The sequence below is a fragment of the Anser brachyrhynchus genome (genome assembly GCF_964034855.1).
Source record: "Anser brachyrhynchus genome assembly, chromosome: 10".
NCBI classification, from domain to species: domain Eukaryota; kingdom Metazoa; phylum Chordata; class Aves; order Anseriformes; family Anatidae; genus Anser; species Anser brachyrhynchus.
Genome location: NC_137705.1, coordinates 7959391 through 7984120, shown reverse-complemented (window position 1 = coordinate 7984120; position 24730 = coordinate 7959391). Strand labels below are relative to the sequence as shown.

The window sequence follows — 24730 nt, the reverse complement described above, 5'->3', positions numbered from 1 at the left end:
AGTCTTGCCTTCTTGAAGCACTTTGTGCTTTGATGAAAGGAACCACGTTGACTTTAATAACAAAGGAATGTTAACTTATGCCTTGCTGTCTGTTGCAGTGCGCCTGTGGTTTAGTCATTTGCTGTTAGAATTTGGAGAGGTGAACCCAGGAGGGCAGACCATGGATAACCAACCTGTGCTCTCAATCTTACCTGTCCGTGCAGCACAGCCAAGTGTTGTCAGTGGCCAACACGAAGCTGGAGGATGTTCTCAGGCCCCTTCTTGCAGGAGAGCCTCAGCATCCCAATGCTTTGTGTGCCCTGGACTGGGGAAAGGGGGCTGGAGTTGAAATAGCCTTTTATTGTTCTACACTGACGTTAAAAAAGGCCAAAAAAAAAAAAAGGTATATTGGCAAGGGAGAAGCTTTTCTTGAACAATCTCCTTTTCACAGTCTCCTGTGGAACAGAAATCCAGCATTATAGCAGTTTTCCAGAGTATTAAAATTCACTTAGAATGTTATGTGGTAGGAAAAGCCATTTTCAGATGATCAGCTCTCACAGCATAAGACCATCTTTTCCACTGCTGTGTTTTTCACCATCTTAGCTTAATCTTCTTCTTCTATTAACTTTATATTGGCCAGCTGGGAACACGCACAGTTGAGAAAACAGTCAGCATCAACATAAAAAGGTTAATTAAAGTGATTAACCTCACCAACAATTCCCTTATGGAAAAGTCCTATAGAATTTAATAGAAAGTGATACATTTACTATGTAGTATTTAAACTGTCAGAGAAAATTCCTTAGCAGGGATGTAATTCCCTATTACATTCTATAACTTTCTAGAGTATTCTCCACAGAACCTTTTTGGATTCATCTGTGTTAAATTCTGCAGCATTTGGCATAAATGTTTCAATACTAATAACTTGTAAAAAGAATTTTGTAGTGGTGCAGGGATGTAGGGGTTGACGTAAGGCTTTTCAGAAGTGGGAGGGTATTTTTTAGGAGTGAACTCAAAGAGTACAGCAGCGCTATTATATGATTTCTAAATGCAAAAAGAGGTAACACAAAATTACATTAAATCGAGCTAACATATAAGTAATGCTGCTTTTCCATTTATGACTTAGGCTGAGCTGATCCTGCCCAGTGTGTAATCAGAAGTCCCTTGTTTACTGGAGCTGACAAGCAGAATTAGGGGAAGTGCACATTTTAATGTGGGTTTTCATCCGTGATAGAAACGGAACTATTCTGTGAGGATCCGCTGAGAGTTTTGCCCGATTCCTCTTTGTCTTTGCTCAGCTCACCTCCTTGAATGCAGTGTATTCCTCCCTGTGGAGAGGGGGAAGAGAAAAAGAGAAGCAATTGTTATTTGGGAGTGTCTTGGGGATATAAAAGCTATAAAATGTTCAAGGTTTTAGTACACTTTGCACTTTTAAAATGTAAATGCTGGGGAAGATATCAAAATTGTAATGCAACTCCTTTGTGAAATGTCTGCATAATGCTGAACTCTGTTACATCTGCTGTTTGTATAGCATTTCTCTTGATAATTTTTCTCTGTCACTTAGCTTGTGATCTTTGTAGCAGCTGTGAGCTCCTAATGACTTTCCCTCTTAGGCAGGTTCTGTACTGTTATTTTTAAAGCCTGGAGTACAAAGCGATTTGGCACTTCCCCATATATCCTTGGGCTAAATTGGTTCTATTTGGTGTGATTTCTGGGACTCACAAAAGATTTAAATAACTAGTTTCTTCCACAACTTTCTGAGCTCCAAACGTTGATATATTTTTCAAAAACGTGTTTTAAAACTACAAATATTTATGCTAGTGATAAAAAGAGTTTTAGCATTTTCAAGACGATTGTAATTAAATAAACGAAAAAAATCTGTCTTGGAGGTGGCGTCATACATGAGTTGAGGAATTGTAATGGTTTAGTTTGCAAGACAATCTCTGACACGTGTGAATCTCAAGGGCAGCCTGGCCAAGTGGAATAGCTGTTTCTCAAGGGGCTAAGAAGAGATCCTCCGCTGCCCCATTTCAGTAGCCCTGTATTCTGATGTCCAATGATGTAAGGGGTAGGTTCAGAGCTGAAAAGTCAATGGCAGTTTGGTATCTAACCTGACTAGACAGACACCTGCATCTCGAGCTTCAAGACAGACTCATTCTGCTTTCTGAATGTCTGAATAGACATCGCTCCAGTATATATACGTGGATGCAACCTTTTATCTCTTTCACTATATCATTGGCTGTTCATCAGTGTCCAAGAAGTGGTATTTAAAGCACTAGCTGTTACCTTCAGAGATCTATTTTATTTATATTTTATAAAAGGCATCTCTCTGCAGAGAAGTAACAAAAGGTCAGTGCCAAACTGAAATGTCAGAAACCCTGTTTTGAGAGGTTATAAGCAAATTAGTTGTCCTGCGGTCAAAAGACTGCCGTTGAAATGTTCTTTGTGCTTCATTTCTTACCCTGCATTGCGGCCACTCTTGGCTTTGAAGGGACTCTTCTTCCTTTCCCAAGGGGGGAGACAGTGGGGTGCCACAGGAGATGCAGTCCCGAAGATGGATGGACTGCTGGTCAGAGGGGACAGCTGACCCTTGGGGTGCCCAGACTGCATCTGTCACCAGGTCTGCAGAGAGGAGCATAAGCCAGGGAGCAGCGAACGCCTCCTCAGTTTAAGCAGACCATGTCCTACAGGAAAATGCTGAATGACTGTGTGTTTAATCCAGCAATTAAGATATCGATATTTTGAACATGGTTTCTATGAGCTGTTGCAAAAGGAGATAAAGCTTAATTTTGGGGGCTGACGCATTTTGCATCTGAATAATTTTTGTGCCTAGGAAGTGCAACGCTGTACAGCCGACATGAACATCACTGCAGAGCACTCCAACCACCCCGACAACAAGCACAAGAACAGATACATCAACATCCTAGCATGTAAGTAAGCACCAGCAGTGAGCACCTTTAATCAAACAGAAAAAACACTCTCCTCTCACACTGTGTCTGTGTGACTGGAAAAGGCAGGTGGGTTAAAGTTATGTTATTAAACGATAATTAATAAATACATGCCAGTGTGACTGGGAGATCGTTTTCCTTCTAAAGGCAGTGGACATTTTAACTTCTCTGAGGCTAGGATCTCACTCCAGCTTTTGTTTTAGAATAGTTTCCAGTTTGATGGTCTAAGCGTAGGTTTAGAAATACCAGTTTGCTATGAAACTTTGTGGAGGAATAACTGGAATAAATTGATGATCAGAGCTCTTCTGCCTGCTAACATCTGAAAACTGGCCTAAGGGAAGTGCAAGTTAGAGGAAAGAGTTTTACTGATGATCCCTGAGATTTCCTTATAATCCCAAAGGTGCTAAATCTTACAGAATGTATCTGCTGTATTTCAAACTGCTTCAACCTTGTGTACAACTTGGACAAGCAGTGATCTTTGTAGCACAGTGCAGGCTTTGCCTGTATTCCTCTGAGAACTGAAAATCTGGACTAGAGTGCAAATTATTACAGGCCTGGGATGTAAATGCAGTAACTTTTTTCCATGTTGTTCTCTGATGTGAGGTGCAGCAGTTACTGTGGTTTAGGATCAAAGATGGAAAGTCGCTGATACGGAGTCCCCAGAGTTCTTTAAATTTACAATAAATCTTGAAGGTTTTTGGTGGCATAGGAAGGAAATGCATGTCTCTGATTATCAGAATCTATCGAGGTGCAGGCTGAGGACCAGGAACACACTCACTACGTGTCCTTGGGCAAGGGGATTCACTGCAGATGTCCCAGCTCTTATTTTAGACATAGGTGTCTGGTCCCTCTAAGCACAGAGAGAGATGTACCACTAGAGGAGAATTGAAGCAGGAACTTCGGTGCTCCAAATTGCACCTGAAGGAACCTCTTTCTCCCTTGGTGCCTTGGAAGGCCAACAAAACCAGATTCTTCCTGCTCAAAGTTAGCCCACATGTCTCTTTCCTGCATGTGTTGGAAGCCCCTCCCAGGCCCATACTGCTGCTTAGAAGCAGAAGAGCTGCAATTTCTTCCTATTTAAGCAGGAAGTCAGGCATTTGAGTGCAAGAAAAACGGGAGCTAAAGAGTGGAAAAGCACGATCTAAAGTCTATCTTCTTGGTATGATGAGGGTGGTGAAGGAGTGGGGACATTCACTCTCCCAGACCCAGTAGAGCTGTCGGAGCACAGCAGAGTGGAGGATAATGAGCTCAGACACTGAGCCAAGCAAAGGCAGCTCTACTGCCTGCGAGAGCTGAGCTGGTGCCTCTGCACGTTACACAGCCCTGTGTGGTGCCGTGGCTCTTTGAATCACATTACACTGTGCGATGCAGATGATCCTAGAGATCTTTCTACAGTGTCTTTTAAAGAGAAGCTGTCCCAGCATGAGCCGTGTGATTTAAGGGATGTGAAGCCTTGAGGACCTGCTACCATGATCAGATGGCGAAGAACAGACAGTTCATTCAGGTGACCAAGAACAGACACCTTCCACTTCCAGTCCAAAGCCGGTTTCTGCAGGGTATTAATAAGGGCTGCTCCAATACCTAGGAAAAGGGACCTTTACCTGCAATTCTGCATCATGTTTCCTTAATGCTTCTGCTCTGTTTTCTGTCCTGCAGATGATCACAGTAGGGTGAAGCTAAGGCCTTTACCGGGAAAGGATTCTAAGCACAGCGACTACATTAATGCTAATTATGTTGATGTAAGTTCTTTGAATTGTTTTTTCTTCTCTAACTCTAAATCCCTCCACAAGGAGGAAGTATTGCTACTTGTGAAGTGTTTGTGTTTTCCAATTTCACATGATCATTTTGCTACAAATTCCTCACTATTCTGAATGAGAAAGGCACCTTTCGTTGTTCTCTTTAAATTATTAATATCTCTGCCATGATATTGCTTTCATCTCACTTGGCATTATGGTTTTCTTTGAAGGGTTACAACAAAGCAAAAGCCTACATTGCTACCCAGGGACCTTTAAAGTCTACCTTTGAAGATTTCTGGAGGATGATTTGGGAACAAAATACCGGAATCATTGTCATGATCACAAACCTTGTCGAAAAAGGAAGAGTAAGAGATTTTCTAGTTTATTAGCTAATGCTCCTTACTATCTCTCCAAATCATGTGGGCAGAATTTGTTTTAAATGGTCTGGGATGACACATGTTGATGTCTAAACTCTAGCTAACATAGAGGGTTGCGTAGCTAGCCATGATTTTACTGTTTATAAAAAAATTTAAACACAAATGTAAAGAAAGTTCAAACCTTCAGCCAACCCATCCAACTATGTCTTTGTTCAGAGAAAATGCGACCAGTACTGGCCGTCAGAGAATAGTGAGGAGTATGGCAACATAATAGTGACGCTGAAGAGCACAAACATTCACGCTTGCTACACTGTGCGCCGCTTCACAGTCAGGAACACGAAGATGAAAAAGGTGGGTGAAGCCTTCACTCTTTTCATCCAGATGCCTTCTAGCTTGTGTAAAGGATGCAAGCCATGCAGGAGAAAATTCAGCTGCTGCATAGGCAACTTGCAGCAGCAGGTGGATGGGAAATAAGTAAACAAAACCAGGATTACAAGGAACCTGGTGAAAGGATTAACCTATATTTATTTCTCTCAAATTTGCTGCTGGTTAGGTATCACAGCTGCTGCTGTTATTCCCATGTGTATTTTTTCTTGAACTCTGTCTCCACCTAGCAGGAGGCAGAGCTGCAGAAGATTTCTTCTGTAAGAGTCCAGCACTTTTTCATCCGAGCAAGCCAGTAGGATTAAATATATTTGCATGCTTCTCTTTCCTAATCTTCCTTTTTTCACTGCTCCTACTTTGCATGCAGGGTCAGAAAGGAAACCCAAAAGGGCGCCAGAATGAGAGAACGGTTATTCAGTATCACTACACTCAGTGGCCTGACATGGGTGTGCCGGAGTATGCTCTGCCTGTGCTAACCTTCGTTAGGAGATCCTCTGCAGCCAGAACCCCAGACATGGGACCAGTGGTTGTGCACTGCAGGTATGATGGGTGTGATTAATTACCTCATGGTACAAATGCCTATTTTGCAGCATGTGCTCTTTTAAACACCAGTGAAGGCAAACACCATGAGTTATTAGCACAGGAGTGTGCCTGCCCTGTGGAGTTCAGGAAGACATCAATTAGCTTTGCCTACATTTTAAGCCATCTCCAAGGCAAAAGCATCCCAGTTGCGTTAGCAAAGCCCTGCATCATGATGGTGAGCTGCTGAGCATTGCACTGATGTGGCTGTGCAGTTTCTGGTTCAAAGCCTGTTTTCCACCTGCCCACACTTCCCTTAAATGAGCTGAAGGATGCGTTCTCCATTGCTGTGTGCAAGGGGGCTGTACAACGCCATAGCAAAGAGGAGAAGATGGTGGGGTTAGAGCTTATTGAGCAACTCTGAACAGTTCCCCTCTCCTTCCTCTGTGCTGGGCCTAGGACTGCCCTCTTCCCCTTCCAGAAGTCCTGCCTTCATGGGGTTAGCCCCACCCCTAGGCCTTGCCATAGTGCTGGTACCACCTGCATTTGCAGAGCACCGTTACAGCTCCACCATGAAGCTTCAGCCTTACTTCATGGCTGAAGCCAACCAGGACAGCCCACAGCCTGGAGCAACCTCGCCAGTTTGGCACAGGGTGGATTGCCACGTGGCTTCCTCTGGCCAACACCAGTAACAACAGCAATGGAGGCAGCACATCCAAGTCTCAGCTCGTGCAAACAGCCAGGCTGTGAAATCCAGGACCGCGGCAGCCCCATCCTTGCTGCCCGGGCCTGCAAACCAAGCCAGCTCCAGTGGCACAGGCACGATGGCTTGTGTAACACTCATCTTTCTCTTACACACAAGTTACCACAAATGGGAGGAAATACATGCCCAATAAAATTCCCAGAAAACCAAAATATTCTATTTAGTAACTTTCGTGGTTAAGGCTAGCAGGGACACGAGAGTCTGGGAACAGGTGCATTTGTTCTCCTGTTGTGAACATTTACTTTGGTCCAGCTGTATTACATGGAGTTTCTCTCATGTTTCCCATAGTGCTGGTGTTGGCAGAACTGGTACCTACATTGTGATAGACAGTATGCTGCAACAGATAAAAGACAAAAGCACAGTTAATGTCCTGGGTTTCCTGAAACATATCAGGACACAGCGCAACTACCTCGTCCAGACAGAGGTAACAATTGCAGTGGGGTTCAATTTAAAGCCATGTTCATTATTATGTTGCAATCAAAAAGCAAATAGATTTTTTATTTACACCTCTGTAAGTATTGAATATATCACATCTATTGCACAGGAATGTCTCTCTTTGTCTAGACCAGAAACTTCAGATTTTGCATATGACTTCTTCGGAGTTGTATTTGTTACACTTGTAAATGTTTATTCTGGATTTGGCAGTATTTGCATGGGTGGCTTGTTTTGTATGCCCTCCTTTAGCGCCCTACCCCTCAGTTAAAGCCAGCTGTTCAGTTTATTCCAAGTGCCTATGTGACATGCTGTTGTTTATCTAGGAGCAGTACATTTTTATTCATGATGCCTTGTTGGAAGCCATCCTTGGGAAAGAGACTGAAGTATCTGCAAACCAGCTGCACAGTTATGTTAACAGCATCCTCATACCCGGCATAGGAGGGAAGACACGACTAGAGAAACAGTTCAAGGTAAGGCTTATCACTCCCATCCAGAGGGACTTGATTTCTCCACTCTGTGTTGCATGGCATGTCTTCACCGTCTATTGTCACAGATAATGAACCAAACCAGAACACTTGATTAGCACAGCACTTCATCTTGGGAAGCTCAGTGTCCAACAAGCCTTAGCTGCACTGCTGGAAATCAGTACTAATAGCCTTGGAGTCAAAGGTGAGAAGAGGATCATGGATACTGCTTTGAACTGTGCTGCTCGTCTCCCCATTCCGAAGGGAGCTGGGGCGTTCCTGAGTGTGTGGGTAACTTGGCTGGAGGTCTTCCTCTAAACTGTGATTCTCATGCATATATATAGAGCACAAAATGAAATGAGGTTCTTGGTACCACTTATTACTTCAGTGTTGTAGAATTAAAAATGTTTTAAGACCAGGAAAAACAATATGCCTTTCTCATTGCTAACTATGCTTGCTGCTTTTCCTTGCTATATTACAGCTGCTTTCATCATGGCCAAAGTAAAATTGTTTGCCTGGATCTAGTTGAAACCTAAGATTTTCTGATTGCATTTTATTTGAATGCATTTAAAACTATTTTGTGAGACTGTGTATCATAGGAAGATTATACATGATGTCTGTTTTCACAGATAAACTCACTCAGTTTAATAACTACCTGAGGAATTGAAACTGTTAAATTTTAACAGATGCAAAGCTATTCAACAAATGAACAAGATATTTTCAGAATTCATTTGTAGAAATTCCAGATGCTTAATTATTAAATTAAAGAAACAAGTACAAACATACACACACATAAAACGCGACAGAAGAAAAACATCTGTTATTAAAAAAATAAGTGTTCCACTTTTATTAAAAATATTAAATTATAAGTATAAAGATGTTTTCTCATGACTCGTGGCAAAATTTCAAAAAATTTAAGTGCCATTTTCAGAAATGGCTTCCTCTGCTAGAGTTGCACAGATATTTAGAAACTCTGTAACTTCCAACAGGCCTACTGCGAGTGCAGAGGTGAGTTAAGCACTATCTTGTTTAGAGTGGATATGAAACCAGGACTAAGAAAGCAGCAATTATTAAATTTTTCCCCGATTTCTGCTGCTACCACAGAGCTGGCAGAAAATAACTTGTGCTCATGCCTTGGGACAGTAGTTCACATTCAACTGTCTTCGAGTAAAATTACGTTGAGTAATGAGTTGCTAGTGCAGGAGATGGAAAAGCCACCTTCACCCTCCTTGCTCTGTTAGAGATTCCCCATACACTGGCAGAATATTCAAATACAAATCTGCCTCCCTGACTTTTCATTGTGTCCAGAACAAATTTAGCAGACCAGATAATGTAACCCATGGCCTCAGATCTCTGCCGCTGGCGTGGTGGGTTCACAAAAGGCCTGGCAGGAAAAAGTCATTCTGCAGGAATGATCTCACTTTTATGTTGAAAGAAAATGTAAAAGTTTTTTGCCTTTTTTTTTTTTTTGTCACTGTTTTATTTTGCTAGCTTTTCTTCCTTGAGACCTGCTTCTGACTGAAAATGTCTGCAAGTCTTTGAAATATATTCTCAAAGATAACTAAATGTAGTGTTCTGTGAAAATACATTTTGATGGAACTTCATTTTCAGGATGTTTCGAAGCTGAGAGCTGCAAGGATCTTTTTATCCATTAAACATATTGTATGAAAAGGATGATTTCCATTGGCATCTTGAGTATTTTAAACAAGTTTAACAATGCAGTTTATTCTTCTACTGATGCGTCTTCCCAGGAGTTGGCAAAGAAACCACCTCTCTTCATTTAGATTGCTATGAGGAGTGACTTACTACTTTATTCTCTTTCAGCTGGTTACGCAGTGTAATGCAAAATACGTGGAATGCTTCAGTGCTCAGAAAGACTGCAACAAAGAGAAGAACAGGAACTCATCAGTCGTGCCGTGTAAGATCACATCTTCAGTTTGATTACTGCCTAGCATAACTTTTTGTAGCAAATTCTCCCCGTGTTATGCATGAAAAGGCATAGCCACTAGGAAGGAGAACTGTAATCTTCTGTTCAGACCAAGCTGTCTTTCATAATTACTCTGATGAAACTGAACAAAAGAAAATAGTTACGGTGTCAGCCAGATATACTGTCCAAGTGAAGTGTTAATTTGAAGTGCTTAAGAATTTGAATAATTAGGTAGGGGATAATCTATGGAATACTGTGATAATTACTTTGATACAGCTCCCAGCTCAGGTGAGATCTCCCAGGGTGATTGGCACAAGTTTTTTATAATTCAGCTAGTACACTCAATTGTTCTGTGCAAACCCTCTGTAGATTGAGGGTATTTAGTGCCCAAGGCCACAGTTTCACAGTTATTAATATGGAATCTGTGCCCGATTGCTGAACAGTACGAACTTGCACCAAACCAAGCAGAAGCACAGCGTAGTTCCCATCACTTTTCCCCCGAGCACAGAACGTACAGGACAGGCAGTAGCCAAACTAGTGCAAAGTCCTAATGGCACAGATTTGGTCCATCATGAAGGTTGGTCATAAAAAGGGAAATCATAAGGATATACGCCAAAAACAAAGGTGGATGGACTGAAATAGCCTGTGCGCCTTTAGAGTTGGTGTCATGTAGCTGCAGTGATTGCAGTGGTTTCAGCTGGGCAGTAGGAGCCTGTCAGTTGGCTTCAGGATGTTGTTGAACCCAACCCTCAAACACGGAGCAGTGCAGACCTCCTGAAGAACACGTAGCCACTTCTGCGGGGCTACCTGTTAGGGAAGGGCTTTGTCTGAGGAGGTTATCTCACCCTCCAGCTGGGAGGAGTGAGTGATGGTCGTGCTACGGAGTGGTGGGGAAAACAAAATAAATCAGCTGGGTTTGTGTGCTGCTGGAGACAAATGGAACGCTGCAGTCAAGAATTACCTTAAATCCCCTGTTATCACTGCATATACTGTTATTTGGTAATTCAGCCTGCTGTGAAAATCTTTGCTATAGTAAAATTTGATTCCTGAAATTACTTTGTCCTTGTGGGAATATTGTGCAACATTCTCTTTTATATCCTGTGTTAGCAGGCAATGCTTTAACACAGTTAAAGTGCTGGCCTACTCCCGGGGGGAGATGGGAGCTGCACAGTATTTGGTTTGTTAACGTCTGAGAAATTCTTGCTTTCTGCAATGTGCCATGACCAGACTTTGATATTTTTTTTCTTCTTTTCTTTATCTTATAGCTGAGCGTGCTAGAGTGGGCTTGGCACCACTGCCTGGAATGAAGGGAACTGATTACATTAATGCCTCTTATATCATGGTGAGGAAGCCAACACCTAATTACAAAGTAAAATCAATTCTAAGGTGCTAAATACCAGATGCCTGTAATTGTCTTAATTCTGTATGTAATGGCTGTGTATTAACAGATGAGATTTTAACACCTTCCCCATAATGTAAAGCTATTAACTGTGTTTTATTAAAGATTGTTGCCTAAAAAAATTAAATACAAGATGCATTTAGGTGGAATGTGTATTTCCATGAGATACAGTCAAATAAATACTGGGATTTAGAGTAAATGAAAACAACGGAGACTCTGCAGGATGGAAATGGAGTTACAAAATTATAGTCTGTGTGAAAATATTGTGGAATAAAATGAAATAGGGTCATTATGTGTCCCCAAAGATAAAATTAATGCTCTAAAAGTGTTGAAGGCAGTAATAACTGCGGTTTGTTTTCCTGCAAAAGGGCTACTACAGGAGTAACGAGTTCATCATAACCCAACATCCGCTGCCACATACAACTAAAGATTTCTGGCGAATGATCTGGGATCACAATGCACAGATCATCGTCATGCTGCCGGACAACCAGAGCCTGGTGAGTGAGACGCTTCCCTCCCTGCACCGTGCGGCAGTCACTCAGCCCAGCAGGCCGCTCATGTAGATATGCGCTATGGCTATTTTCTGGTGGAAAGAAAAGCCAGTTTTGGGACCACCTTCTCAAACTTTGCCCTAAGCTTGTCACAAATAGATAAGTTCCTAGGTGTGGGGCCTGTTTTCTACTCTTTCTTTCTGCCCTCACCCTTGGGAAAGACAGCATAAACTGCAGTGAGCTGGAGCAGGCCACAGTGCTCCCAGGCAGCATGCTGGCGATGACAGCCTCTGCCAAGCTCCTGTGGGTTACCTGGCTGGCAGGATGTAAGGCAGTGACGTTACTGTCTGGCCAGGGCCATGGGTGAGGACTTTGACAGGAGCAGAAATACGAAGCAGGGACATTAAGATAAGTCGTTTCCAGGGGGTTTAAGACTAAAGCCATGCAAGACTTAAGGCTGGGAAAGGTTACAAAAGTTATTTTTGATGTAAGCAAAAAGCAAACATGTATGTTAATTTAAGTGGAAATAACGAGACAGAGAGAATCAAGTGACACAGGTGAAGTGCTAATCACTGCTTCCAGATTTACTGGCATGTCTCAAGAAGGCACAATGAAAAGGATTAGGAACTAAATGGTTCATTTTTTCTTGCATGCGTAACTGAGATGCAGAGACAATTGTAGCTGAGAATGGTAGAGAAACCACCTCCACTACAGCAGGAAAATAGCAGTAGTGAGGCGCTGCTAAAGAGGCAGCAGTCGATATGCTCCCTTTGTGCAGTGTGATGAAAGGGATTGCAGGCACTGCAAGGCAAAGAGCGTTCAGAGAAATACGATTGAATCAGAAAGTACTAACAAAATGAAAACACGTCAGGTAGAAATGAAGAGGCTGCTCTTGTCTTTACAACTCTGTGGACTGGCTCAGCAGAACATTAGCGATATAAAGGGCAAAGGAGGAGCACCGGCCACAACCATATCCCTTGTAAGGATGTCAGGATGTCTGGTGCCCGCTTTCATCTTCATGGTGCCCAGCGTGGAGGTTGGCTAGCAGAGCATTAGCACCCTTATGGTGGCTCAGTGTTTGGTTTGAGTTGTCTTGGCTGCTAAGGAGGGGTGGAACAGAACTGGGACAGCATCAAGGTGACAAATGTTTAATGCCAAAGGATGGGACCATAATGCCTGCTGTGAGAACCTGTTGCATTGAAGAACAGGTCACTTCCACAGCGTTCAGCAATGTTACACGGGTTGCTGGTGCCTCTGCACGCTGAGGGTGGAATTTGCAGAGCACTCGGAGCACTTAGGATCCGAGGTCCTGTTTTCGGGACTGTTTTCCTGGGGATAAGTCCCAATGGTGTCTTGCAGATCATGTGCATGAAGGCTCCAGGCCCACAGAAATAGGCCTGTTTTTAGAGACACGTTCGTGGCTGCAGAGGGATGAAGTGGGTTCATAGCTCCTGTTTTCTCATGAGTTTGGGTGTCTTCTTTCTTCCTCATTCTTCCCCCCACCTGTAAAAATTCCATTCCTAAGTATACATCACTCTTCTACCCAGACCTGATCCACAGACCTTCCACTAATACCCTTGAGTTTTGGATTAGGCCACAAAAATATAAATTAAAATAATAAGCAATTAATTATTAAAGGTTAATGATTTTTTTCTAAACAGGTGTCTGCCTTTCATGCAAAACTGTCTAGGCAGGAGGTAATAAAGCCTGGGATATAATACAAAGGTTAAGTACGAGTGAGGTAAGATAACCATTTCCCTATGAAACCAATTAAAAGCAGACGTTACCTGTTTGGACACACAAAGGAGGGATCTGGCAGGCTTACTGACTACTAGTAGCCTAATAGTAGGTTTGTTTTAGACAAAAAGGGCTTGTAAAGGTCAGCTCCTGATCATCTCTATTTATCAAACCAATTTTTTGATCCGCTGGATTTCTCAGTCACACACAAGTTATGTGAAAGACTGCAGTAGTGTGTTGTTTCATTCCTCCAGGCAGAAGATGAGTTTGTGTACTGGCCAAGTCGCGAGGAATCCATGAACTGTGAGGCCTTTACTGTGACCCTTATCAGCAAAGACAGACTGTGCCTCTCTAATGAAGAGCAAATTATCATCCATGACTTTATCCTTGAAGCTACCCAGGTAAAATAAACCTCCAAACGTGGGTCTTGGCTCTTCTCCAAAATGTTGTTGATATCATTTAAATATGGCAAATGACGAGTTCACAATTTTGGAAACTATTTACTTGTAAATGCCTGTGAATGCATGTTGCTCACTGGGGAAAGGTGTTTTTGTTGGCTCCTTCCCCCTCTCACATTTTCTCCTTCAGGTAGATCCTTCTAGCTAGTGAGGCTGTCGTATTTAATGTGTGAATATTTGAAAGTGAAGACATTGTTTTTCATTCAGAAATTGCAAAAGTAGATGGAATTATTCTTTGTAAACTACACCGAGGTTTATTGTCCTATTTGTGCTTATAAATGTCAATATTATAGTGTAATTATTCGGGGAATTAAGGGAGTTTGTTTATTAAGCACATTTCTTTTGAGCTACAAGCCTATCTCTAGTTTGGTATTGGAATTGCAGCTGGATTTTGCTGCAAAACATTGGTTTGCAAGCCCTGGTAAATTTAGATTCCTTGGTTACTCTTCTCGTGTTTGACTTTTGAGCTATTGGCTCTGAGAGAAGGTGTATATGGATATAGGCTCTAAAATGAAATATAAAATCTTCATCAACTAAACATTTTGTTAAAGTTGTATTATTTTAGGGTGTTCACGGAGCTGCTATAGAGCTATGCATCTTTCTTTTTCGTATATACACTGTGTGGAAGAAGAAGGCATCCCTTCCAGTTGGTAGAGAAGCTCTTTCTACGTGGAGTGGATAAATGTGGAATTAAAGTAGCTAACGCCTAGGCTGTTTTTTCATTTCAGGATGACTACGTTCTGGAAGTCCGCCACTTTCAGTGTCCTAAATGGCCAAACCCAGATGCTCCCATAAGCAGTACCTTTGAACTTATCAATGTAATCAAGGAAGAGGCCTTAACAAGGGATGGCCCCACCATAGTTCATGATGAGTATGTCATCTTTTTTTCTTGCTTTGTATGCATTTTGGGTTCTTTTGTACATGGAGATATCCCGTACAGATTCTACAACAGGTTTCAGAAGCCAGCAGAGCCCTGGTTTAGGTAAGGCTTTGAGCAGCCTGGTAAGGGCTTATGGAAACCACCTTCAAAACAGCCCTGAGCTCCTGTCTGATAACTGAGGTTTAACATGCCAGGTGAGGCATAGAACAAGCTCAGCTCAGCCGTGTCTCAGTATGAGCAGCAGTGTCTTGTGAGAAGGAGCCTAGGTTATCTGAGAGCAGATTTATTTTCCTTCCTTCTGCTTCCCCCAAAACACTCCAAGGGGCCCATATGGTGCCAAATGGAAGGAGCCTGCTAACACAGGGCCAGCATCCCCCAACACTCGTCTCTTTTGTCGTGTAATGGTGAGCATTTTCTTGCCAGCTATGCTTGAATGCCCAGTTATATAAGATACTAAATATTGCATTGAATGTTATTTCTTTGCACACATCATGGAGCTGCAAAATACTGTTACTATGAAGCCGAAACCTGGGTCTAACAGGCCTGGTTTTGGAAAGAGCTTTTTCCTGGTGGGCACAGTGCTTCGTGGAGTCATTCTGCCATTAAAATCCCAAGGAAGCCTGATTTCTGACACTGCTTGAGTCGCCCTTACAGCAAACACCAAGCCAGCGTAAACAACTGCTACCCCTTCAAGCCTCCTGCACTCAAGTCTGTTAAACCTTCTGCCATTGCTACAAAGCAGAGTTAGTGGAAAAGTCATAGAAATCTTCACCTTCTGTGCAAAAATGTTATTAGCATACTCTGGTATTTCAGAGGTCAGATCAGCCTTTGTGCTGATGTGTGATTGCGTGCTGATATCTGCTGTTGCTGAAAGAGCTTTCACTTCACATCAGCGTGTGCTGCTGCAACAGGTTTTTCCCAGCAGACTCCGCAAATGGTGCCTTGGGCTGCAGGAAGTGGTTTTTCTCCCACTGTTTCCTGCCTTGCTAATGCACAGTGAGAGCTCTGTTGGCTTTTGCCAGCACTTATTAATTCCAGGCTAGTTTTTAATATTCATGCTTTGGGTAGTCTGAAGTGAGGTTTTGCTGCTCTTGCAGTACTTAAGATTATGTTTTACAAAATTGGAACCATTATTGATTTGGGCATTTTATGCTAGACCAAAAAAAAAAAAAAATTATTCAAAATCACATTTCTAACAAGTTGCTGAGTCATTCTTTCTGTAAATTGCTTTTTTGGTTTATTTGTCATATTCAATGATTTTACTTTTATGCCTAATACATAATGTGGATTCTGCTTTTTACTGAAGCCTGAGCAAATGTAGCTGAAAACAAAAATTTCCATTTACTACATGCAACTACTGTATCACGTAATCCACTAGTAATTACAACTGCAGATTAATTCCAAATCTATGAATTTGCAGATACTAAATGCGTGTGGTATTTAGGAAGTACATGGTGGGATGAACTCGATAACAGCATTTCAAAGTAGTTCAGAAATTCCAACTGGAGACAGTTGTCAAGAACTTTAAATATAACTGCCCATATGTAGGCAACTAGATGAAAATTTGTTGCATAATTTTCAGAGAGAAAAGCCTTTAGATTGTTGGGAGCTGGCGGTAATCAACTCGAGTAGAAACAGAGCCATTAGGCCCCAAGAGGCCTTTAGTTGTGTCCCACCAGGCCCACGCACTGGGCGCTTTGTCCTCTGTCCCTGTAGATGATCAGTCGCAGCCATCTCTACAGTTCTGCAGAAGCCCTGCTTCTTCTGGAGACTTTTCATCAAAAATAGCAGGTCTATTGTGATCTGATTTCTGCTTCCAATTTCTAGGCAAATTGAGTTTGCAAAAATCGTATGAAATTAAGTCAGCATATGTCTTGATTTCCACAGGAATGTTGTAAAAATTCCTAGTGGTAATCTTATTGTACCAGATGGCAGCGCAGTACTTGCCGATTATTGAAGTTTTCATGTACAGTTCTCCAAACAGTTTGCAGAGTAAGTCAGCACCAATGTCCACCTTTTACAGGTTGGCACATTTAGACGCAGACTTTCTCAAAGTCACAGAGCAGACTTCACAAAACCAGGACAGAATTTCAGTCTCCTGAATATCGGGAGAGCAGAGCTCAGCTGAGGCTCCTCGGAAGCAGTTATGAGCCCCTGTTGCATAAGATCCTTCATCCCCTACCCCACAACTGCACACCCACAGACTTAGCAGCAGTAAGGTTTCTACCTGCCCAGTTGTCTCGAGGACACATTCTGAGTCATTCTCCTGACGAATAGCCATTGCTCAGGTTCTTATTAAATGACAGCCCAGCTCAGTTTGTCAGAATCCGTAATGTCTCTTGAGTGCCCAACGTGGGAATGTTGCATTTTGCTTATGAATCGGACCTAAGGAGGACTTCAAGGTGCCCCATTTCCTTGTGAGCACCTCATATCCCTGTTAGTTTTATATAATTGTCTGATGTAAAGGAAGAGGCAAGTTGCATTTCTTTCTAATCATTTATGTTTTGCTTGAGCTCCCACTAATGAATTTAAAATACACTCGGCTACAATGCAGATGCTTTCAGTACATGTGGCATGTGAGAACTGATTTCATTTTTATACTCTGCAAGCTGGGTATTTTTAAATGGCTCACATTCTTCTGCTGATACGGTTCTTCGTATTGAATACTGCAGATATCCTGAAATGACTAGTGTACCATCAAATGTCTTTTTTTTTTTTTTTAATTAAAATGACTAAAAAATAGCCAGTGTAAAGCAAGCATTTACTAGATATAAAGACGAACTATGGCAACCAAGTAAGACTATACTGACGTTTTCCTAGCTCTTTGTCAACGTGCCCTGTTATTTTTCTGAGTATCTTATCCTTTTGGCGTGGTTTTTCAGGTATGGAGCTGTGTCAGCGGGAACGCTATGTGCCCTTACCACTCTGTCCCAGCAGCTGGAGAATGAAAATGCTGTCGATGTTTTCCAGGTGGCAAAGATGATAAATCTTATGCGGCCTGGAGTATTTACAGACATTGTAAGTTTTTAAATGGGATATAAATGGAGAGTTTACAAGGTTTTCATTTGAGACCAAAAGCACGAACTGAAACACGTATTGTGTATATTATCAAGTCTATTGCTTCTGCTACCAAGCAGAAGTTGCATTTGGGCTTTTTTTCTATTATTGTCATTTTTTATAAACCTCAAACCTGCAGTCTCTGATTTGCAATTAAGCTTATTTCTCACACAGCAAGGGGGTCGCTGTTCAGGCAGGCCTTTCAGCTTGTCAGCACCCGCCTGCCAGCCCTGTAAATTGCGATCCAAAGGGTGCAGCAGGGCAGGGAATGCTGAGGGGAGGAAAACCTTCAGCAGAGGAGCTCTTCAGTCTGCGTGCACCAAGAGCCCTTGGCAGGGCGTGCGTGGCTCTGCCTGTACGAGGGAACAGCCTGAGGCTGAGCTGTGGGCTCAGATACTGTCCTGCACTCCTGTATTGTTTGAGCATTAGTCCCACCTCTAGCACAGTTTTGCCCCAGATAGTGTTCGCCCAGGTAAGGTCTGGATGGATGGAGGTGTGGGGCCTTACCTCGTTCTGTTTGCTATATTCCCAGCCTGTTGGGCCTTCCCAGAGATAACCCCAAAGGTGAGTTTGGCCATAACTCAGTGCCTGGGGTACACTGCTCTGCTGATGCCTTGGAACTGAGTAGCTGTGAATGCCTCCTTGCTCTGTCCTCGTTTCTCCTCTTGGAATTTAAGCCAACCGCTGATCTAACACATTTATGTATTTAGAACTTGCGTGTGGAACAATTATCAAGGAATTGACACATTGAATTCATCATATGAAATCATATAATGTACATTAATAGTATGTTGTTTTTTAAAATCAGCATGGTAATGGAATAAAGAGGAAAATAAGGGAACTGGATGCATACCCTGGTTGCTGGAAAAATAGTAATGATACTGTAGGGGTCTTGCAGCATGCTGTTTGGTTTGTTATATTATTCTGGACCTTCTGCAGTGTCCTTATAGTATCTGTGGAAAGACTTCTTTTCTCTTCAGTGGGCAGTAGATCAGGAATAATACAATCTACTCAAAACTGAGATCTTGAGGTGACAAGGTTAAGATAGATTAACACAGATAATTACTCTTAAGTATTTTTCTTCTCTTTTACATACGCTTCTAGTAACAAATAGCTGTGTCCTTCCCCAGAAATGCCTAATTTAACTGCCTCTCACTTACGTACGCTGGAAGGATTGAAATAACTTGTCCTTTCTTTTCCAGGAGCAGTACCAGTTTCTTTACAAGGCGATGCTAAGCTTGGTCAGCACTAAGGAAAATGGAAACGGTCCCATGACACTGGACAAAAACGGTGCTGTGATGGCCAGTGATGAGTCAGATCCGGCAGAAAGCATGGAGTCTCTTGTCTAATTGGAAACCTGAAAAGGCACTTAATTTGTAGAACTTCTGAAGACTGAGCGAACTTTTTTGAGGCCTTTTTTGCCAGACTCTAGGTTATACAATAACCCAATTACTTTTTTACACTGATAAAAGTTTTGATATTTATTTTTTGCCATTTTATGTCTTAATGGTATCCTACTGAGCATTTGCACCTCTGTTTATTTCACACAGTGAAACGCAATTTTATCTAGTTTGCACTATATGATCAGTGTTACTGCCTATAATATTCTAATACAAAACAAGCCCTGATGTGACATTCCATGACAACAAACATGCTTTTTCTGTTTCGTTTAAATGCAGTGAAGTTTTGCTAACTACAGTGACCCTCGAATCTTAAATCTTGAATGCTAGGCCAGGTGGATTCTTTCTACGACAGATACTGTACCCCTTCATACCATATTTATTATTTTAATTATCATGTCACAGTTTTGTGATGGTATTCTGCATTCCAGTGGAGTGGATGAGCAGTGTTCATCCTTTCTTGACAAAATGTGGCAGGTGATTATTAGCTGCAGTGAAGGTGTAATAGCCTTGTGGAGCGGAAACAATTATTTCTGTATTGTTTCACATTGCTGTTTGTACACTCACAGACATAAGACTTGCTTCACATGGAATATACAAATTACATACAATATAATTATAAATTAGATGCGATTCATATGTGGGACAGTGATAGGTTTTGAACTTACAGTTTCAAAGTTTCCCCATTTACTCAGAAAAATGTCAATTTTAGTTTTTTAACTGGCCCTGTGTTGGGAAAGTATTTTGTTTTTATTTTCATCAGAGCCAATACAGTAAGAAATCTACTATAACCCAAAATCAGACCTGTTTTCAGATATATCGAAGGTAGCAATATTTTACATTACTAAGCTATTCAATATTTTAAACACATTAATTTCCTTACTATTTCTTGAATATGACCTCACACCTAATGGTATGTTACATGATGACAGGCGTTTCTTAATTTCATAACTGTTAGATGCCATTTTTACAGGTGTGTAATTTTCATACTTTAGTGCTAAAACATAAAGTACTGATCCATATTTACTGGTGAAGCAAACTAATAAAAAAAACTACCTATAAAGTTCCATTCTCCCTCTTTTTTTTTGCCAGACTAATTCTTTAGCACAAACCTAGTTTATTGTGTTTTCCCTCCCACACCACTGAAGTGTTTTTCCCCCAGATTATATAAATAATTTGAATTATTGTTTGGAGCATTTAATTATACATTCTTATTGGCTCCCTTTTGTATTTGGTTGCAATTCAACAAGGCTCATCCTTATTTAACAAAAGAAGTAAGCACATACTTAATTCTCCTGCGAGTTAAAGCTAATCATGTCCTTCATAGCTCTGCTGAGTAGGGAGGGGTTATTGAATCTGCCTTGAGAACGAACTGTGTCGTTTCAACCACCCTGACATTTGGTGTACAGTTACAGGCACTATCCCATATTTATGGCATTAATTTCTTCTAAATTTCAACTGCACAAAACCTGCATTGTATTTTTCAGGACTTGTCAAAATATTACGGCATATATTTCATTTAATGTAAAACCATCAATTTCTGCCAGTCCGGCCTTGCTAGGATACAGAAATGTGGCAAGGAAAAACCCGCTTCTTCTGTTGGAGGGGAGGGCGAGGAGGAAGCTTAGCTAAGAGGAAGGTTCTGTGGATTTTTTACACAGAAGGAAGCTGAAAGTGGAATTTATATCGAGCGCAGGCATTTTGGTTGAGAACCTCATGAGGTACAAACTGAGAGCAGAGGAGCTACACGAACCGGTATGTGCTAACATCTGGCCTTTTATTTTTAATAAGGGAAAGATTTCCTATTATGGATGCACTTGATTAATTCCAGCACCAATATATTTAAGAGTTCATCAGCAACCTTTTACATAGTTACCTTTTACTTAATCAATTTGTTGAATTCCCTCGATACAAGTGGTCCGAATAACTGCTAATGCTGAACAGTGGAATATATCCATGGTTTCTCTAAGGAAATCCCATGTCCAGCACCAGCTAGTCCAAATAAAACGTGCAAAATTTTCCAAATGGTAGTTTGCATCCCCTTGCCCTGGGACAGCCCCGCACCGAGTGAGTCAGTTTACGTGTGGCAGGAGTTGAGTCGGGCTCCCTGGTCGCTACAGCCCAGTGAGGAGAAGGAATTGTTGCAGTAAGTTTTCAGGCATCACTGCCTGCCAGGAAGGTTTTGCCGAGGGTGTGCTGAGCAGTGCGTGCTGGCACGAGGCTGCCGAGCCCCCCTTGCACCCCCAGCCGTGATCCCAGCCCCAGGCAATTCCAGCCGGTACGGGGGATTTTGCTCAGTTCAGCCTGAAGTGTTTGAGTTCCTGGGGAGGTGTAGAGAGAAGGAACGAGTTCAGACCCTGACAAGAGCAAAGTGACACAAAGATTACTGCAGGCATCGAGAGGGTTGGATTTGCTCAGTACTTTTAGCTGATTACTTTTCATTTCAGTGGCATGATGGAAGATAACTGTGGTTCATGACACGCTGTCTGAATACCCCTGGTTTAATCCCTTACCTTCTCACGAGTTTTAAAAATCAATGAAGGAAGGCTGTGGGGTTGAACTTTGGTAGACGCTTTGGAAATTCATGTATTTGCATTGGCATTTTCCCACATCTGAAACACTTGCTTGGGGCTTAATCCATGAGGAAGTAATTTACACTGATGTTGTATGACTTCTCCATGGATTTTTTCTTAGGGGAGGATTAAGCTGTGTGTTAAGAGCTGTGTTAACAGTCAGATAACCAATAGATGATGCATTAGGCTTGAAGTGGATGAAGCTAGGAATTGCTTGTAAAGGTCAGGATTAGGAGCGCGTTGAGCCAAATCTGTCCTGCTGTAAGCAGCTGCAGTCCTGCTCTCCTCCATAGACTTGCCCCTCTTTCCCTGGGACTGCAGGAGGACCGAATGTGTTGTGTTCAGAGGTCTGCGCTTGCAGCGCCCCGCCGAGATGCTCTCGGGTCTGTCTGGCCAAGCCCCACGCTGCGCATCGCAGCCTTGCTTTCGCCACGCCAGCCCTCGCGCTGTAACCACGTCTTGGCATTTGCTCGGGACATTTTTCAAGCATCAGAAGCTCCCAGGCAATGTGCAGGCCTGCAAATTAGCAGAGCGTAAGTGTATCCCCATAAAATGTCCTCAGCAACAGCCCTGAGGAACAAGGAAGCCCTGGATGGAAGCGTGTGCACGTGCGTCTTCATTTCTAAGATATGATTTCTCCATCTCTTGCATGTGTTTGCACCTGCAGACCATGTGAAAGACGTAAAAGACTTCTATGTGTCGAGCCCATAAAAATAGCCAAGCTTTCCAAGAGGGAATGCTTGGAAAGCTGCTGTGTCATTGTAACATCTGAAACTGGTGACGCCCCTGGACGTGAGTGACGTGGCATTGACTTGGCATGGGCAGGAGGCGCTGGAAGGGCCGGTAGGACTGCCCCCACACGCAGGTTAGCAGGCTGATTCTTCAGCAAGACCAAGCTCTAAAATCTTTCACTTCAAAGCCGCATTTGTCCTTAGTATTTCAAAGTGTCCGTTCCCAAATCTGCATTTAGGAACAGGAAAAAAAAATCCCGAACCCTTGACCTACTTCCTGTGTGCGACTGTTTCCGTGCTGTGGGTCTGTTCAAGGTTAGTGGAATCCTTCACAGGATCTGCAACTTTTCCGTTGTTTTTCCAGTTTCTGACTGCTTGAATTGCTTGAACCCCGAGTGATGTATTGGAACATTAGGAGAAGACTCTTTGTGAAACAGCACAACTGCCTTCTTAGTAATCTTTTTTTTTTTAAGCTGATATATTTTATTTAAAAGCTAAAAATATAGATATCAATTCTACCAAAGATACATACTACTAATTCTCAGCAAAACAAAACCGACTTAATTTTAAAAAAATAAAACGTAGTTGTCTTAAAGATTTAGCAATCTTTCTCAAATTCATGTCTTTGGACATCAAATCCTGAGTTCTGAAGTTTATGTTCAAATGGTGCCAGTGAATTTTTATATGAAGGGAAAATGCCGATTTGTTAATCCACTGCATTGTTGTTCTTTTCTTTTCTCTTTTTTTTTTTTCTTTTTTTAATTTTTGGCAGACGTAATTCAACTCTTATTGTTACCCCTTTGCTTTTCTTCTCTTTGTTGCCATTTTAACAATGTGAACTGCATTGGCTTTACTTATCAAAGGAGAAGGAATGCAAAGATAGAGAAAGAGAAGGAACTGTAATGACGAGATTTGGCCTCTACTTTGTCTTAGCTGTTAAACTGTTTTTAGTGTTTTTGTTAACTATTTGCAAAGGGAAGCATTTTCTACAGAGGATAATTAATTTCAAGAAAAATATCTTGAGTTTTAAGAATAAACGTCTCCAAAAGAGGAGATAGTCAATTTTATACAATGTCACAACTCTCCAACATTTGGGGTAGTGACTTTTTTTTTTGTGTTAGAACATTTGAAACTAGCAAGCAGCCATTGTTTCTAAAGACCTAAGCATTCGTGTCTACTCATATTTTCTTTTCCTTCATTTTTAAATAGCGAAACCATTAAAACTGTAAATATTTTGTTGCTTGGATAAGCATCTTCTGGGAACTTTGTATCTATGGTATATAATCATAGAATTTTATATTTTCATATAAAGCTAATTTTTTTCTAGTTTCACCTCCTTCCTAGTTCTGTGGTGGCTATGTGAATACATACCTTCTGTGTATCAAGGTAGTGAGACACCATCATCACACTCCAAAAAGATTTCCACACATGTCATTTCTTTGGGGCAGTGATTGTGAAAGTTGGATTTTTTTTTTGATTCCATTGTCAGTGTGTGCAATAGGAATTAGACTTAGCCAGTCACTGGATACGTTTGTCTCATTGATCCATTCAGAAAAAAAAAATGTGGTGTTTGCTTTTGGGACAGGGTGGGAGGGAGTATTTTGAGGGAGATTTTTTGTTTTGTTTTGTTTGTTTTGGGTTTTTTTGTAACTTGAAGGATCTTCTTTTTGTTATGTTTAAAACTATATCAAATCATTCTATTATAGTGTTATTTAATATGTAAATTGTATTGCTATACATAAAATAAAGTATGGTTTTTGATGTATTTACAGACTTCTTTCTTATTTGCATCAAATACACATAGAGAACAGATGCGCAAGTCAGTATTTCATTGTCCCAGGCGTGCAGGAAGAATGATGAGATCCGAGGCCTGCTTTAATTAGGTCTCAAATTTCCAAGGAGGGCTCATCTGGGAGCTGTCTCTCAGTCACTTGTCAGTGCAGATCGCCGCCCCTGTCCTAATTGTCTCAGGCTATCAGAGAGTATCAGAGCGCTTCCCTTTCCTCTCCGTGACTGGTCCCTCCACCCGTCACTGCTGTGACCCCATCAAAGTCCCTTTTGGAAGGGGGATTGTCCCCATTCAGAGCTGGAGCCTTGCCCCCAGCTCCTTGGGCTGTGCCGCTCCCCGGTTCTAATTCTGCTTTACCAGCAGATGGCTGCCCGGAGGAAGAGGGGCTTCCACCGAGCCTCTTCACCGCGTTCGTTGCGGTCACCTGCACCTCCTGGTGCCGTGGTAGGGAAGGCAAAAGTGTTCGTCCCCGTCACAGCCAGACAGGGAGGGAGGGACAGATGTTCCGAATCCTAGAGATGAAGCAGCAAGTGTTCCCTGTGGAGCGTGTTAGAAGTCACGCCCAGCCGCTGCATCCAGCCGGGAGCTCTCTGGAACGGGTGCGTTGTGCCGGCAGCGCTCAGAGTTTTGCAACAAGAACTCGACAGCTCCGCGTGCCGCCTCCTGTGTTGATCCTGACTGCGTGC

General features: G+C 42.1%; 1 protein-coding gene across 4 annotated transcripts in view; it reads left to right on the top strand.

Annotated features, from left to right (window-relative positions):
- PTPRG (protein tyrosine phosphatase receptor type G) overlaps positions 1-24020 on the top strand; it is a 410991-nt gene extending 386971 nt beyond the window's left edge. For all 4 annotated transcript variants that reach the window (XM_080606410.1, XM_080606411.1, XM_080606412.1 and 1 more), the window contains 14 exons: positions 2810-2906; positions 4581-4663; positions 4891-5025; positions 5254-5388; positions 5789-5961; positions 6992-7127; positions 7462-7608; positions 9427-9520; positions 10795-10871; positions 11297-11425; positions 13411-13557; positions 14343-14485; positions 17377-17512; positions 18754-24020. In XM_080606410.1, the coding sequence (XP_080462536.1) occupies positions 2810-2906; positions 4581-4663; positions 4891-5025; positions 5254-5388; positions 5789-5961; positions 6992-7127; positions 7462-7608; positions 9427-9520; positions 10795-10871; positions 11297-11425; positions 13411-13557; positions 14343-14485; positions 17377-17512; positions 18754-18900 (1779 nt within the window). In that variant the 3' untranslated portion in view covers positions 18901-24020. The remainder of the gene's footprint in view (positions 1-2809; positions 2907-4580; positions 4664-4890; positions 5026-5253; positions 5389-5788; positions 5962-6991; positions 7128-7461; positions 7609-9426; positions 9521-10794; positions 10872-11296; positions 11426-13410; positions 13558-14342; positions 14486-17376; positions 17513-18753) is intronic.
- Positions 24021-24730: the final 710 nt, after the last annotated feature.